The sequence below is a fragment of the Pseudorca crassidens genome, chromosome 19 (assembly GCF_039906515.1).
Source record: "Pseudorca crassidens isolate mPseCra1 chromosome 19, mPseCra1.hap1, whole genome shotgun sequence".
Taxonomy (NCBI): Eukaryota; Metazoa; Chordata; class Mammalia; order Artiodactyla; family Delphinidae; genus Pseudorca; species Pseudorca crassidens.
In genome coordinates, this window is record NC_090314.1 from 37,380,068 (window position 1) to 37,397,350 (window position 17,283).

General features: G+C 35.0%; 1 protein-coding gene across 2 annotated transcripts in view; it reads left to right on the forward strand.

Annotated features, from left to right (window-relative positions):
• The window catches only part of USP32 (ubiquitin specific peptidase 32), a 197,982-nt gene that overhangs the window by 153,223 nt on the left and 27,476 nt on the right, over window positions 1-17,283 (forward strand). The window contains exons 13-22 of one of the 2 annotated variants that reach the window (XM_067714913.1): window positions 932-1,127; window positions 2,646-2,821; window positions 3,460-3,600; window positions 8,542-8,701; window positions 11,834-11,988; window positions 13,179-13,260; window positions 14,284-14,358; window positions 14,833-14,971; window positions 15,235-15,340; window positions 16,409-16,582. In XM_067714913.1, coding sequence (XP_067571014.1) covers window positions 932-1,127; window positions 2,646-2,821; window positions 3,460-3,600; window positions 8,542-8,701; window positions 11,834-11,988; window positions 13,179-13,260; window positions 14,284-14,358; window positions 14,833-14,971; window positions 15,235-15,340; window positions 16,409-16,582 — 1,404 coding nt within the window. The remainder of the gene's footprint in view (window positions 1-931; window positions 1,128-2,645; window positions 2,822-3,459; window positions 3,601-8,541; window positions 8,702-11,833; window positions 11,989-13,178; window positions 13,261-14,283; window positions 14,359-14,832; window positions 14,972-15,234; window positions 15,341-16,408; window positions 16,583-17,283) is intronic. The other variant, XM_067714914.1, reaches the window with a different exon arrangement.

Sequence of the window (17,283 nt, forward strand, 5' to 3'; positions counted from 1 at the left end):
TTTTATCTCCTAAATCCATGCTCTTCTCTCTATCTCCTTACTTATGGATCTAGCTTTTTATGGTTTAGTGCCTCATCATCTCTTGCCTGAATTATTATAGAAGTCTTCTAATTTGTGTCTCAATTTTCAGTTTCTGCCTCAAATCCTTTCTACACACTAGAGTTATTTTTAAAGCAAAAATTGGGTTATGTTATTCCCCTATTTAAAAGCCTCTCACAGAAAAATCCTATCAATATAATGTTAAGGGAAAGAAAAATTAGCAATATGCTGTATTTAAAATGTGATATCTAACAACAACCAGAATGATAGTTCACATTTACTAAATGCCAGGCATAAAACTCTGAGGTAGATATTAATACTAATATTATCCTAGTTTTTACCCATGAAGGAGCTGAGGCTTATAAGTTTACTTATTGTAAAAGGTCACAGAGCTGGGAAGTCAGTGCCCTGCCCTTAATTGTAACTGTATTCTCCACATTTATTTTTTACATATATGTATATGTTTTCAGTCACAAAAAATAAATGATGGCATCTGAGTACTTGTGATATTTATTTTCTTCATATTTTTCCATATTTTCTATAATAACAATGTAATCTTTAATAGTAAAAAGAATAAATATTATTTAATTTTTTAGTATCAATAAAAGCCTTCCATGATTTCCAACTTTCAACAGAATAAAGTCTAAATTATTTTATGTGGCACAGAGTCCCTTGCAGTCTGTTCCCATTCTGCCTTACCAATTTTATTTATATACACTATTCCCCTTTGAAGAAATTAAAATTTAGTTATCCATCAAAATGTTTTTAAGTGGCTGTAGCCAACCACAGGAAGATTAGAAACAATAGACCATTTGCGGATTCATTTTTGAAGGCTGCATAATTGGCAGATTATTAAATTTTACCTCTTAATTTCTGACTTCATAATTTTTAGGATGCCAGCCCTGTTGCAATTGAGCCGTCATCTGTTCTGAATGGAGGAAAATATTTATTTGGAACAGCAGTACATCCTATAGAGCAGAGTGAAGATAGAATCGGAGGAGGCAGCCCCAGTTATGTGAACACCACAGAAGAGAAATTTTCAGACAACATTTCTACTGCATCTGAAGCCTCGGAAACTGCTGGCAGTGGTAAGCATAGTTTGTTTTCCAAGAGGTTTAGGCAGGGTCATTTCTTAAAGGGGTACACTCAGAGAGTGTGCTTGGTAGGATATGGGGCATCAGGTTTCCATTCACAGAAATAAGTTTCGAATGAAATGGTCAATTAATAGATTCTTGAATGTATTAGTATCTTTACAAAGAGGAGCTCTTCTATATTCTACCTCATTAATCTCTCAATTTGAAAATATTTTCACAGTTTTCATTGATTAAGTCAATCTTTCCATATTGTTATTAAATCATTTTGTCAATAAATTTAAATTTGAGAAGACATAATAAAATCTAAATTTTTATCTCCAGAACTCTCTCTAACCATAAGCATACATTCATTGGATTAAATGCACCCTCATATCAGATTCTACAGACATTTCAGGATGGAATTTGGGAGTTATTTTGTTAAAATATTTAGAAAGACTTCATAATGTTCCCCATAATCCCCTTCCATTGTTGATACCTACATAAAACTTAGTGGTTCTACACTTATGGGGAAGATGCTTTGGTGTATTTTGGCCCAAATGAATCCCTATTATTCTGCTGATACAGTGGCAGAACTCTCAACCTTATTCTGTTGTTGTTTCATCTTTGAGTTTTTTTTCTCCTTTTCTGTGGAGGGAGAAGGCAAATTGGACAGAGTTAGCATTTTCTCTACAAAACTCTTTGTAGAATCTACTGCTTCTTTTTCACCATCTGACGTTACAGAGATCACTTAGCAGTCCTAGAAGTGCTCTCTCTGATCAGCTTTCACACTAAGATTGTTTCTTGACCCTCCCTAAGATCCTTTTTGATATATGCTCACTCTGTATAATCTGTGCTATACACATGCTGAGCCATACCACAGATACAAGTTTCAAAGTAAATGATGGCTAGAAGGTTTACCTGAGATTAATATGTGGTTGAGAGTTGAAATACCTTAAGATACCACTGGGGTTCACAACTCTAAGTTATCATCAGTCATTTTCCTGTGTGTATTTTTCTATTGTGACATTCATGCCTTCCTTTCAAATAGATTTATTAGGGAACAGTTTCTTCCGTCCCAGCACTCTCTGTTGGGGTTCTTGTTTTAGCTCCTTCCCTTTGGTTTAGAGACTTGTTATCACCATTATCTACCAAGAACCTTTGCAGGTGGAAGAGAAGAATTAAGGGAAGATATGTGAGAGCCCAGCTACTTGACTGTATTTCTTCCTTTCCTATCAGAGGAAAGGAAGAGGACATATAATTCTCGTGAATTATTAGATATTCTAGGAGTCTAGCCAAACGTTCATTTGGTAACAATTTTCAAAGCTTTTATTCTACCTAGTGTTATACTAGGTATTGTCCAGAAAGGAATACCTCTCTAATTCCTATCTTCTACAGAATTCATCAGAATCTAACCCTGTACTGACCTGACCACAGAATAATAGCATTAACCTAATACATGGACATTGAGTTTGTATATTCAAGCCTATTTATGTATAATAAAATAAAGAGATTCCACCTTCTTTTTCCTTACAGGCTTTCTGTATTCTGCCACACCAGGGGCAGATATGTGCTTTGCTCGACAACATAACACTTCTGACAATAACAACCAGTGTTTACTAGGAACCAGTGGGAATATTTTGTTGCACCTCAATCCTCAGAAACCAGGGGCTATTGATAACCAGCCACTAGTAACTCAAGAACCAGTAAAGGTAAGTAATTTGACATCTCTTTCAAGTTGCTAATAAATTTCATTCTACGGATTTTAGCACATAGAAAATGTCTGTGATTCATTTTATTAACCTGTTGTAGATGGAAATGTTTCTGTGAGAATATTTCATGACTTAGTACTTGTGTAGAAGCAGTTTAGTGATCCTTAGAAATGTTTTTCTTACTTAGGACAGCTACTGTAAAAATGTAGTTTCACGTGTATGTGAATTTTTTTTTTCAAAATAATATTTTTTACTGTTGGAAAGAAGTCTGTGAAAACTTTTATTATTCCCAAATGTTCCAGTGACTTTTTTCAAATGATTTGCCTTGAGTTTCATTTCTTAGTTTATTTTGAAAGTTCAAAATAAAAATCTTTTAGAAAATTCATTTTTTTCTAGTGACATGAAACTGAGTAGTGATGCATTTATTCTCCTGTGTCTAGGTTTTGTTAAAACACAAGAGACTGCAATTTTAAAAATCAAAATTTGGGGGAATTCCCTGACAGTCCAGTGGTTAGGACTGCACACTTTCACTGCCGTGGGCCCGGGTTCCATCCCTGGTCTGGGAACTAAGATCCTGAAAGCTGCAAGGTGCAGCCAAAAAAAAAAAAAATCAACATTTACATTCCATTCTTTCTAAGGCTACATCATTAACACTAGAAGGAGGACGATTAAAACGAACCCCACAGCTGATTCATGGAAGAGATTATGAAATGGTTCCAGAACCTGTATGGAGAGCACTTTATCATTGGTATGGAGCAAACCTGGCCTTACCTAGACCTGTAAGTATAGCCAGTATTGCCTTATATAAGGAGCAATTATAGATGGGGTCTTCTATTAATTTTTTATGTGAACCTCACTATCCACAAATTAGTTCTTACCCATGGTAGCAGAGTATTCAGTACCTGTTCAAATTAGCTGAATGAATTTTAGGTTCTTTCATATTCATTCATTCATTTACTCATACATTTATTGAGCACTACATTAGGTACCAACCATACAATGATGTTCCTTTGGGAGTGGGTGACTTATATGGAGTGGAGGAAATAGTCACTAGACTAAATAGAGTCAAGGAATTATGAGGCTAGTCTATTAAATAAGTCATCCACATAAACATAGCCATTAAGATAATGCAGAACTCAGACTGGAGCAGAAGTCTGAGAGCCAGTGCCAAAAAGTTCAGTGAATGTAGAGGAAGTGGTACAGAGGTTACTTCTAAAACTGTTACTCCCATTAACCACACAGGCATCCACTTAGGGATTGGATTCATCTTGTAGCTGTTGGTGGATTTTTGTGGTTTGTCTTTTTGAAGGAGGAACATATAAAAGATCACAACATATAATAAAAAGAATTCAAAACTAGTGAATTCTGATTGTTGCCATTACTAGAATGAGCCATTTAGAGCATAAGTAAAATGCTCTACAGTAATTTAAAGGGCTTGGAGTGTGTAATATCAAAATATTAGTGAGTTAACTGTTCAACATTATTTGTTCTGCTTATACAGTAAACAGCAGTACTCATTGCCCTGAATACTCTTCACATTACTGACGCAGTAAAATACTTTATAAGAAGACTCTTTTACTGTATCAAGAAACACTCTCCCTGTATAATGTCCAAGAACGCTTTTATACCAGAAAGGATTTCCATGAATAAGATATAGTAACTTAGGTCATGTCCAAAAAGAGTAAAAGTCTGCTATATGTCCGTACTCTTAATTTTGATAATGATTTTGAGTTATTAATAATTATGTTTATTAAAAATTATGTTTAAATCACAATCAGGAATTTAGGGTTTGTGTTTGTTGACTCCAAAAGATTTCTACTGTATTTGTCAACAGAACTCCTAGGTAGATACATATAAATATGAATATACATAGATACATTTACATACATATTATATTCTTTATTTATTGGGAAGTGGGATAGTCCTTGAGTTAATCACTTAATTTCTGGTGGGACTTTCCTGCTCTAATATTCTTCTTTTTTTAAAAAAAATAAATTTATTTATTTGTTTGTTTGTTTATGGCTGCGTTGGGTCTTCGTTGCTGGACGTGGGCTTTCTTTAGTTGCGGCGAGCAGGAGCTACTCTTCTTTGTGGTGCGCGGGCTTCGCATTGCAGTGGCTTCTCTTGTTGCAGAGCACGGGCTCTAGGGACGCGGGCTTCAGTAGTTGCAGGGCGTGGGCCCAGTAGTTGTAGCTCATGGGCTCTAGAGCACAGGCTCAATAGTTGTGGCACACAGGCTTAGTTGCTCCGAGGCATGTGGGATCTTCCTGGACCAGGGATTGAACCCATGTCCCCTGCATTGACAAAGGCGGATCTAATATTCTATGTCTGTAGGAGAATCATGGTGATAATTGTGTTGGATGGATAGGTAGGTAGGTAGGTAGATAGATAGATAGATAGATAGATAGATAGATAGATAGATAGATAGATAGAGTTAGTGAGTGAGCGAGTGAGTGAGTGAATGAGTGAGTGAGTTTGATGTTTTGGAGTCTGCCTGAATTCAGATTGCCAGTGCTAATCTGTAAACCTTAGTTTCCTCATCTGTAAAATGGTGATAACAATAATATCTACCTCATTATAGTTGTTTTGATAAGTAAATAATACATATGATTAGCACAGCACCTGATTTATAGTAAATGGTCAATAAATTTTGCCTGTTGCTACTATCATCACCATCATCATTATAATTATTAAACAAGTTTTTTTGGAGCCTCACAAAAGATCATGTTTTTTAACATTGATGTCAGATAAATATTAGTTTAATAAGTAGTAATTTTACTACATAAAAGCTTCAGTTGCAGGCTTGATAATATTTTTTTACCTCTAAATAAGATAAATTTAACCTGATTCAGGAAAAATTGCTGTAAAAACATTTAGAATATGGTGTTTCAAGTTAAAGAATACTAAATATATTTGCTACAGCAAGGTTAAAAGTAAATACTTTCATTTTTACATAAATCATACCATTAAAAAAATAGCTTTATTTAATTTGCACATGTACAAGCTCAATGATAACAAATTAAGCAATATAGAAAAAATAAAGAAGAAAATAAAAAGCATACCATATCTACCATATCCTACTACTTAAGAGATAATTACTATTAACATTTTGGTTTTCATCTTTCCAAACATTCCTCTGTGCCTATTCATATACATATACAAATATGTATAGATAATTTAATGAAATTGAATCATATTATACTTGATGTCTTGTGATCTGCTATTTTCAGTCTAAGATAGATGCTATTGATATCTTTCTAAGCTAATAAATTTAGATCTATACCATTATTTTTAATAATTGCATAGTGTTCCTTAATTTATTACATACACATGCATATGTACATAAATCACAATTAACCAATCACCACTGATGGACTTTTAGTTTGCTTCTAGATCTTAATTGTTTAAAGCAATTTTCTGGGACTTCCCTGGCAGTCCAGTGGTTGAGACTCTGTGCTCCCAATGCAGGGGGCACAGGTTCAATCCCTGGTCGGGGAACTAAGATCTTGTGTGCTGCACCACACGACTGAAAAAAAAAAAAAAAAAAACAATTTTCTGGTGAATAGTCTCTTTCTAAACATTGTGATGATCTCTTTAAGGTAAATTCCTGTAAATGGAATTGCATCTATTGTTTGCCGGTTATGGTTGAAGTTAATAAGTTCATATACAAGAATAATTAAAATGTAAATAAATATGTATTTATGTATGATTGTGCCTGTATGTATAAGAATTTGTTAATCTGTAATTTGCTCACAAAATCACTTATCTTGGAAAGCAAGCTACAGATTATAAAAATTACTTCTTTGTCATTTCAGATTCTGCCAAAAGTATGTTTTTTATGTAGCCTGATGACTATAGATGCAGAATTATTGATCTTTCCCAAAATCACAGTTAAACTGAAATCATAAGAGAATTTTACTGTTGGCTTTGCAGCTATCAGTGACTCTCTAGAAGTGGACAGACTTTGTTTTCCTCCAGTGTCAGGGAGAGCTCCTTTTACTGCTTTAAATAGGAGTTGAAAAAGCTCCTAAGTGGAGCTTTCCTAGTACCATACTATAGCATATCAGAACATGTAGAATAATTTTAAGAAATAGTCCTAAAGGTTTGGTTTGTAACATTGTTTTTATCTGGCTCTTTACTGCCCCCTCTTGATATTAAAAAATGCTCTGTTGCAGAATATATTGGTTACTAAGGCAAAAGGAAATGAAACAAAGCCCAATCACTTGAGACTATTAAAGGTTCTGTAAGATTTTATGTTTTAAAGAGTTTGACTGTTGACCTTGCTATCCTTTTGGAATGCTAAATTGATAAGGTGCTACTCTTAAAACTCTTAAAGCACTACTTTGGTAATACGTTTTCCTGTGTTTTGGGGCTAGCAAGCAAGTTATTAGAGAGATTACTGAAAAATCCTGTTTCAACCGTGTGACTTCCAGTTTTGTACATCCAATTTAGTTGTTTTAATCATAGACAAAAAATATATGAACAGTCCAGTTACATAAAACACAGATAGTAAATTTTTACGTGGAAACATTTTTGTTCTCACTACAAATACAAGAAATAAAATTTTAAGCAAATTTATAATATTTTTTATATGTATTAAAGAAATGGGGTTTGTTTTTTATTTTTTTTTGTTTGTTTTTTAATTTTATTATTTATTTTTGGTTGCATTGAGTCTTGGTTGCTGCACACGGGCTTTCTCTGGTTGTGGCGAGCAGGGGCTACTCTTTGTTGCGGTGCATGGGCTTCTCATTGCGGTGGCTTCTCTTGTTGCGGAGCATGGGCTCTAGGTGCGTGGGCTTCAGTAGTTGTGGCACGTGGGTTCAGTAGTTGTGGCTTGTAGGCTCCGTAGTTGTGGCACATGGGCTTAGTTGCTCCACGGCATGTGGGATCTTCCTGGACCAAGGCTCGAACCTGTGTCCCCTGCATTGGCAGGCAGGTTCTTAACCACTGCACCACCAGGGAAGCCCAGAAATGGGGTATCTTTAAATGATATCCAGTGATAAGTTTTTGTGAAAGTAATACATTCATACATTTCCGGGAATACTGCTGCATTTTGGGTGTCACTATGACTTATGTAGTTAATGACATGAATACTTTCGTACTTTTTTATTAACTCCATTCCTAAGAATTTGTCCTTTAAAATACCATCATTTATATGTATGAAATATGTAAAAGTGAAAAGAGTTATGGTGTGAGAGTGCTAGAATTGTAGATAATATTTAAGATTTTTTCCCCTTAATTTTGATGTTACTTGCTTTTAAATGAAAGGGGAGAAAATACCCACCAGGAATCCTAATCCTGGAAAATGGACTAAGGTGCAGGAGGCTGAGGGTCTTTAAACCCATGTAATTTAAACCTGTGAATTTCTATAATCTAACTGATATATAGGCAGTGAACCTATTGAACATTTTAGTTTAAAAATAAATCTAAGAAATTAGGTTAAAAATGGCAAGTTTTGGGCTTCCCTGGTGACGCAGTGGTTGAGAGTCTGCCTGCCGATGCAGGGAACATGGGTTCGTGCCCTGGTCCGGGAAGATCCCACATGCCGCGGAGCGGCTGGGCCCGTGAGCCATGGCCGCTGAGCCTGCGTGTCCGGAGCCTGTGCTCCACAACGGGAGAGGCCACAACAATGAGAGGCCCGCGTACCGCAAAAAAAAACCAAAAAAAAGGCAAGTTTTGTTTCTTTTATAGTGATCACTTTATGTCTTTTAAAACAATAGGTAATCAAGAATAGCAAGACAGAAATCCCAGAGCTGGAATTATTTCCTCGCTATCTTCTCTTCCTGAGACAGCAGCCTGCCACTCGGACACAGCAGTCTAACATCTGGGTGAATATGGGTATGATGAGCCTGAGAATGTTTCCTCAGCATTTACCAAGAGGTAACTTAAGAATGCAGCAAGAATACCATGCATTTCCTTAAAAAAATAAAAGCCAATTTGCTCATAGTCTGGTGCCACTGTACTAATACACATTTTCATCCGTTTTCATACAGAATCAGTAAATCACTTGTGGGGCTTAGATCTACGGTCATGCGCAAGAACTAGATAGGGTAGAGGCAAAATCTCAGCAGCTAACTGAGAAATGTTGTTCCCTTTTTTGGCTTGTAAACATACAAAGATAATACGTAGAAGTAAATTTTATTTATTTTGTTTCTTTGAGAACAAGACATTGTAAATTATGTGCTGGACCTAAATTAGAGTCTGCCAGTCAATGACTGGTCTTTTCAACTCCACTCAAATTTCTAAGCAGTAATTTCTTTGGCAATATCATCTTTTTTTGTTTGTTTTTTGTTTTTTTTTAACAAAACATGATACATTTCTCATACTAGGTCCAAGGAGCCTTTATAACAGACAGATAATACAAAGGAAAAGATACATTTTTGAAAATGAAATTGACACATTTTCTTTCAAAAACATCAAGCCTATCAAAATGACATATAAGTTCTCGTTTTAATGTAATACATGCAAAAAGTTCCCTTTTGATTTCTCTGTGAGGTTAAATTTTATTTTATTTTTCTAACATCTTTATTGGAGTATAATTGCTTTACAATGGTGTGTTACTTTCTGCTTTCTAACAAAGTGAATCAGCTGTACATATACATATCCCCATATCTCCTCCCTCTTGCATCTCACTCTCACCGTCCCTATCCCACCCCTCTAGGTGGTCACAAAGCACCGAGCTGATCTATGAGGTTAAATTTTATTGATGGCCTGGACTTGCTCAATGCTTTTGCCTTGCAAATATTTGAAATAGTTCTTCTTCAGCAAAAATAATGAGTTCATCCATTTACACATAGTCCCACACTGTGTTAACAATGCCAGAATGATGTTATAATTAATATAACTTAATATGAAAGAACTACCTTTGAATCCAAACCAACCCTATAAAGTATCATCCCTCCTTTGAAATGTAATAGAGTAGTTTTATATCTTCATTAAAGGTTGTATTCAGATAATATATGGAGATTCTTACACATACTGTTTGGTAAGAATTATAGCAAAGCAGTGGCCTCTGCCTAACCAAACTTTGTCTTGGAACACATTAAAATCAAGGAACAGTGAAATAAGAATCTCTCTGAAACACTCTTAATTTAATTTTCCATTGAATAATAATAGTATTTGCCTTGCTCCCATGTCACCCTTAGTACATATCTTTTTCAATTCTCTTTGAAAGATAACATGAGAGGCAAGATGTGTTGTTGCGCTTTTAGTAAGTATTCTTTGTAACTCTTGTGCTGATCCTAGATTTTTGCTGCTTCTGTAAATTCCACTAGATTTGTTGGTGCTATTCAAAAGCACAAAATTATGTATAATAAGTGGCTGCCTGCTTAATGAGCTATGCTACAAAAACTGTCTAGAATTCAAATAAATTTCTTATGTGGCTTAAGGACAATAGAAGTTGACTTGGACACTGCACTTGCAAATGCTTCTGAATCCTAGAACTGGGTAGTTATTATGCTCCAAATTTGTTCTTAATTTGAAATTTTATTTCTTACTAATTAGTTGTGAAATCAATCATTAATCACTTTGAAGTTTATAAAAATATGCTTTCTTGCTGTAATCTTATAACTAATCCTCTGATGTGTTTTTGGAGAAATTTGCTCTTTTGTTTTCTTCTAGGGATTATCCTTTGCTTGCTGATAGTAAATGATTTGCCTTGCTAGATGTTTAAAAATTGATCATGGTTGGGTTTGTTCTCCATAACGTGGTTTTCATCTTTCTCATTACTCAATTTATCACAGCTGTTTACTAGGCTCTTTTATTCCTTTTGGAATGACAGGTATACAAACCTTGCCACAGTTAACAATGACTTAATTGTAGCCTTTTCAACAGAAAAGAAGTCATTGTTAGATGATTTTTCAGCTTATTTTAGGTGAGTTAATTCTTGGAAACTCTGAAAAAGTGGATGATGCCAGTACTTTTCTCCTCTGTTTAGTAGGTAAAGACTCAAAGCACATTTAATGGGAGGAAAAAAGCTAAGTCACCATTGAATGGATGGAAAACTACCTCGAGTGTATAATTGTACCCTTCATGGATTATATTGATATGTTAAGTGTATTTTAGTTTTGGGTTGCTCAGTAAACTATAACCTCCCATAGGCAGAGATGACCATTTTAAGCTACAGCTTTTGTCTAGATTTTTGGCTGAGTAGTTACCCAGGGTTTAGCATATTGTTTTAGCAACCTGTTTTTGATTTCCATAATCTCTTGTCATTTTATCACCCTTTTCTTTTGAAATATGTGGTTAGACTTGATATATTCTTCCTTCAGTATTCACTCTTTCCTCTTATTGCCTCTTTTTGTTTCCACCTTGAGCCCTTCAAGAATTCAAGGTCATGTCTGCTTTTCTCTTTTCGGGTGGGCAGGCCATATGATTCCCCCCTTACTACCTTTCAATAGGGCAATTTTTTTGTCATGGGAAGTTTCTTGGCTTCACTTTAAAGCTTTGTTTGGCCAAGTAACATCTATGCCTACTTAGAATTCTAAGTACAAGTAACAATTCTTGTGTAATTGTACCAGTGTGCTAGGTAATTGGGCTACTTAATGAGAGTGATGTGATTAGTAACTCAAAGACAGTTTATTTTAAGAAAGTAGATCAGGTAAATCCAATTATCTATCTGTGGAATTCAAATCCAGCCCCATTTTATCTTCCCCATTCTTACACTGAGTTTTGATTTTGCTATTGAGTGTGACTCAGCTGAGGGCAGCCTAGATACAGATGCCCGTTGATATTTGCCAGTCTTCTTGGGATCCAGATACTGCCAATTATTTGGGCCTCTAATTTTGTTGTTCTTCCTTTCAAAGTTAAGGCTTACTCTAAGACACTTAGTTCTCCTATCTTCATTTTAAAGCTTTCTCTTAAAGCGTCTTAATTTATAAAATTATTAAATCTGTAACTCTCATTTCTCATCATGTCCAAAAATAGTATGGTCCCCATTGCTGAGAGGGGTGCTTTTTTTTTTTTTTTTTTTTACATCTGCGTTTTTCCTTACTGTGACTACTGTGACCATAGGAAATGTACCTTCTCCGAATGCACCATTAAAGCGGGTCTTAGCCTATACAGGCTGTTTTAGTCGAATGCAGACCATCAAGGAAATTCATGAATATCTATCTCAGAGGCTGCGCATCAAAGAGGAGGATATGCGCCTGTGGCTATACAACAGTGAGGTAAGAGACATGTTGGAGTCAAGGAAAGTCCTGATTAAGTGTTAAATCCATGTTTCATAAGTATGGGTTATTTTTATCTACACTAATTGTTCTGAAAGCCATGTCTCGGAATCGCAGTGGAAACTTCAACTTTTAAATTACTGGATGCATACATATAGATATTTGTCATCTGAAACCCATAATAACAGTCATGGACAGTACCATCTTGTAAAGATTATTATTATAAAGTAACGGCAAATATCACTTTTTAACAAATAGTTTATTTTTGATTTGTCTTAAAGTAACTTATATAGATGTTAAAAAAATTCAAACAATACAAAAGTATGTAGTGAAAATTCTTCCTTTCCATCCTCTGACCCCTATCTTCCATTCTCCTCAGAGGCAGTGCTGTTAATTGCTTATATATTCTTCCTAACACATGCAATATATTTCCATTAATACTCTGAAATTGGATCATAAGTAGTTTTAACCAGTTCTTTATTCCCTAGTTCCTTCTTTCTTACATTTTCCTTTGGTCACCATTGAGAGGTGACCAGTTGTATAATAAGTTAAGAGCAGAGGTCCTGGAGCTACACTGCCACGGATTAAATCTTGGCCCTCACACCTGTTAGTTGAATAACCAAGGGCGAGTCCCTTGACTCTGTGTCACAGTTTTCTCATGAGTAAATGGGGAAAATAATAGTATTTCCCTTAGGATAGTTGTAAGAATTAAATGAATTAATTTTCTGAGCACTTTAGACAGGGTGAGCATCAACAAAAATGTATAATTCTATTGCATGACATTTGGTTTTACATTTTCAATTCCTAGTAAATAATCAAGTTCCATCTTGACCACAAGCACATTTACTGAATTTCATACTAGATACTAAAAAAACTTCTTTTCTATCAGCTGTTCAGAAAATCTAAATCTCAATGAATTCTGGTTTGATATGTGATGAGTCTTTTCTGGTCTCCCCCAAATCCTATATAACTTTTTTAGAGACATAAAGTATGTGTTTACAAAGTATACATTGTCTTTCCCTCATTTTGCCACCAAAATTATAAGCATTTCTGAATAACTATAATATGCTAAATATCTGTCACGAGTTATGTAACTACAAGGATGTTTTTAATTGTCATTCATTTTTATTTCCATATTTGTTTCATGTTTAGTAATTAAATTAACAAAACATTTCCTCCTCCATATACAGAATTACCTCACTCTTCTGGATGATGAGGATCATAGATTGGAATATTTGAAAATCCAGGATGAGCAGCACTTGGTAATTGAAGGTACAAGATGGAAGCATGCATTTGTATTAGATTTTTAGGGGAAGAATTTAAAGATTGAATTACTCACTGATAGTTGATTTTATAGTTTTTCCAACTGGTATTTGATCACTATATTCTATATAGTAAAGAAAACCCATTAAACCCTTATGTAATCCTACTGTAATGTAATACTATTTATATTGCTTTAAGAGAAAAACATGTCTGCATTCATTGGCTGGAAAGGGTGGAAACAGTGGGTAAAAACAAGTGAATTCAGTTATAAGTTTATAGCTCCTTAAAATTTTCAAGCTGCCTCTTTGTCAGGAGACTTTCTTGCAACAGTTAGTGGTGCAGGCTTTTCATTAGTCAACACTAGTCATTCACCAACATAAGCATAGATTTACACACTGGCAAGCACACATCATTGAAAACTTAGTGTGTCTTTTCTCATCAAGATTCATGAAACAGGGCTTCCCTGGTGGCGCAGTGGTTGAGAGTCCGCCTGCCGATGCAGGGGACACGGGTTCGTGCCCCGGTCCGGGAAGATCCCACATGCCGCGGGGCGGCTGGGCCCGTGAGCCATGGCCGCTGAGCCTGCGCGTCCGGAGCCTGTGCTCCACAACGGGAGAGGCCACAACAGTGAGAGGCCCGCGTACCGCCAAAAAAAAAAAAGAAGATTCATGAAACATTCCTAGCTGCCTTTGTATTAAAATGAATAGATTACTCTGGCAGTTGTCACAATTTAAGAAAGCATTGTAATAGTTCCAATGTATTAAGTTTAAGAACTTTAATTCCTTCTATAGATGGTTGAGTATAATTTTACTTCATGTATGTAATTTAGAGATTAGCTTACTAATTAATTCTAACCAATAAAGTCTCCAGTGTAAAGAATTGGAATGGTTTCAGAGGCAATTACTAAAATTAACTTGATTTTTTTTTTCAGTTTCTGATTTAGAAATAAGAACTTTTTTTTTTAACAGAAGCAATTTAGTGGGTGTGATTTGAATAGATAAGAAATTAACACATTGCTGTCTGTTTTTCCAGTTCGCAACAAAGATATGAGTTGGCCTGAAGAAATGTCCTTTATAGCAAACAGTAGTAAAATAGATAGACACAAGGGTAAGTCTACAGTGTATTATTTTTAAACAATCTTAAAATTATTCTTTTATTTTTCCTTCTCTCAACTATTGAAGTGTTAACGACTTGTAGCTTTCTAGCTCAAAAGCGATTAGGCCCCCTCTTATTTTTCTTTTTCCTGAAGCATCAAATTTCTTTCTAACCATGCAATTAAATAATTTATATATTTTGAAAGACATAATTCTAGGAGAGAATTGTTTGAACTCTAAAAAACGATCATAACAATTAAAGAGAATCACTGCTGCTTCTAGATTACAAATGAACATAGATTATCATGATTGCCGATGATGCTCCATTAAAAAGCCTCTACTTAGCATTGCAAGACCCAATAGAGAAATATTAACTCCATTTAATTGATTAGAAGAGTTATAAAAATCATTGCATTGAATACAAATAACTGTTTGGTCATGACATCTTGCTACAGCTAGGCTTCCGTTCTCATGTTGTTTGTTCCAGTTCCGACAGAAAAGGGGGCCACAGGTCTGAGTAACCTGGGAAACACATGCTTCATGAACTCAAGCATCCAGTGTGTTAGTAACACACAGCCACTGACACAGTATTTTATCTCAGGGAGACATCTTTATGAACTCAACAGGTAATCTTCCTTGAGTCATTGGCTCTTAACTTTTATAACTTTGCTATGAACACAATATTACCTAAATCTCCTCTCTCTTCACCCTGGGGGAGCAAAGTCTTAATCTCATTTGCCCTATTAAGCATGAAGTAAGGACCAAATGCTACTTCTCTTATTTTGAAAAGATATTTTGATGTGAGGAAACAGACTCTAGGCATTTCTGTGTCCACATGATTGTGATTTATAAGAATCTTTGGCAATGAATTTTCCTCTCAAACTTCTAGGACAAATCCCATTGGTATGAAGGGGCATATGGCTAAATGCTATGGGGATTTAGTACAGGAACTTTGGAGTGGAACTCAGAAGAATGTTGCCCCATTAAAGCTTCGGGTAAGCATGTTAAAATAATATAAAGGTATTTAAGTCCTAAGCAGTTATTTAAGTAATTATTTTTCTCTACATGTTATTTATATTTAGCTTTTTAGTTTTAGTGTAATGTTTTTTGGTCCTTCACAAGGCATAAACTGGATGTCAGATACTTTTACTTCTTCACATATATGCAAAATACTACTATAGACATACTGGGTAGAAAAAGATCAAAAGTATAGTCTAAATTTGGGATGTCATTCATTTTACTAATTTATCAGGTATCTTACTTGTATATACAGTAAGCCTTTCTTTCTTAATCCTTCACTATTAGCAGTATTCTAACTGCAAGGTAGACTTGAGTCTAATTAATGATACTCCATACATTTTTAACATTACTAAGATAATTACTTCTATCTGTAGAATTTTAAAAAGTAGCAGAAAGAATGTAATTTAATGGATACAAATTTGACATTAATATCATATGCAGTGAATTCTAGTTGATGTTAGGATTACCAGCCACTGTAATAATTATGTATTAACTCATTTAATCTTCTAAATGGCCCTACAGTATAAAGCAACATTATTATCCGCATTTTATGGCTCAGGAAACTAAGACTCATAGCAGTCAAATAGCTTGTCCAAGGTTGCAAGCTAGTTACTAAGTCCTCACAGTTGAACATGAGGCTATTCTGCCTCTAATAATAAAAGCTAGGATACAACAAGACCAGAAAAGCTAACTGTAAAAGAAAACATTATAAAAGGGAATCTTCCAATGTGAGCAAATGCCATTTTAATATTTCCATCTTGTATCTTAAATAGCTATGTACCTTAAGAACTGTTTGCTTATATGATGCTAAACCAGGACATAGGATTGGCCATAATACTTTTTTGGGGCTGGGGGAGGGAGCATCATTTGAGATTAAGATTAGAAAGATTTCATGATTATCCAAAATATGTTTGCTGAAATAGAGACAGACTAAATACTATACTATGTATCTTCTTCTAATGCCTCTGATAGAATTATGGGCATGTTCTTTCTAAACTTTATGAGATAGCAAATAATGAGTTTGATTCCTCTTATATTTATAGTGGACCATAGCAAAATATGCTCCCAGGTTTAATGGGTTCCAGCAACAAGACTCCCAAGAACTTCTGGCTTTTCTCTTGGATGGTCTTCATGAAGATCTCAACCGAGTCCATGAGAAGCCATATGTGGAACTAAAGGACAGTGATGGCCGACCAGACTGGGAAGTAGCTGCAGAGGTTTGTCAGTTTTGAGTTTCTAATGTAAGCAATAGATAAAATATTCTGACCACAAATACGTGTTGCACAACTTAATGATAACTAAACTATTCTGCGGTCAGAATTTTACTGCGAAAACGAAGGAATTTACGTTTCTCTGCTTATTTCTTGTGCAATAATCCTAAAACAAAGCATCTTTAATAAAAATAGAAAAGTGTTTCCTCTTCAACGTAAATTTGGGGGAGAGGATGTAGGAATAATCATTCAGTAGAAATTTAGGAGTCCCCATAATTGCTAAAGTAATGTGTACAGTGACCAATAGGCATATTTTATCCGCTTTTTAATGGACAAAGAACTCATCATTGTTACTATGGTAAGAAGAAAGAAAAAAATAGGGTTTTCCGTCTGAATTTAATACGTTATAGATTGAGCAGAAAGAATCACATTCTATTGTGGACCGCCAGGGAAGTCCCGATGGTGGTATTTTTAAAGAAGGGAAATATGTAAGCCCAAAGCTGCCGATGCGGAGTGATCTGGCTATGTCACTACAGTCTAGATTTACCCCAGTGAGTGCTGCTGCTACACTTGGCAGCTCTTCTGTGTTACCACTGTTGCCAGAATTCTTGAAGTATTTTATGTATTTCTCTACTATCTCAGTAGACAGTATATTTTAAATTACATATCTGACTTGTAAATTTGTAGGCATGAAGCTTTTATTTTTT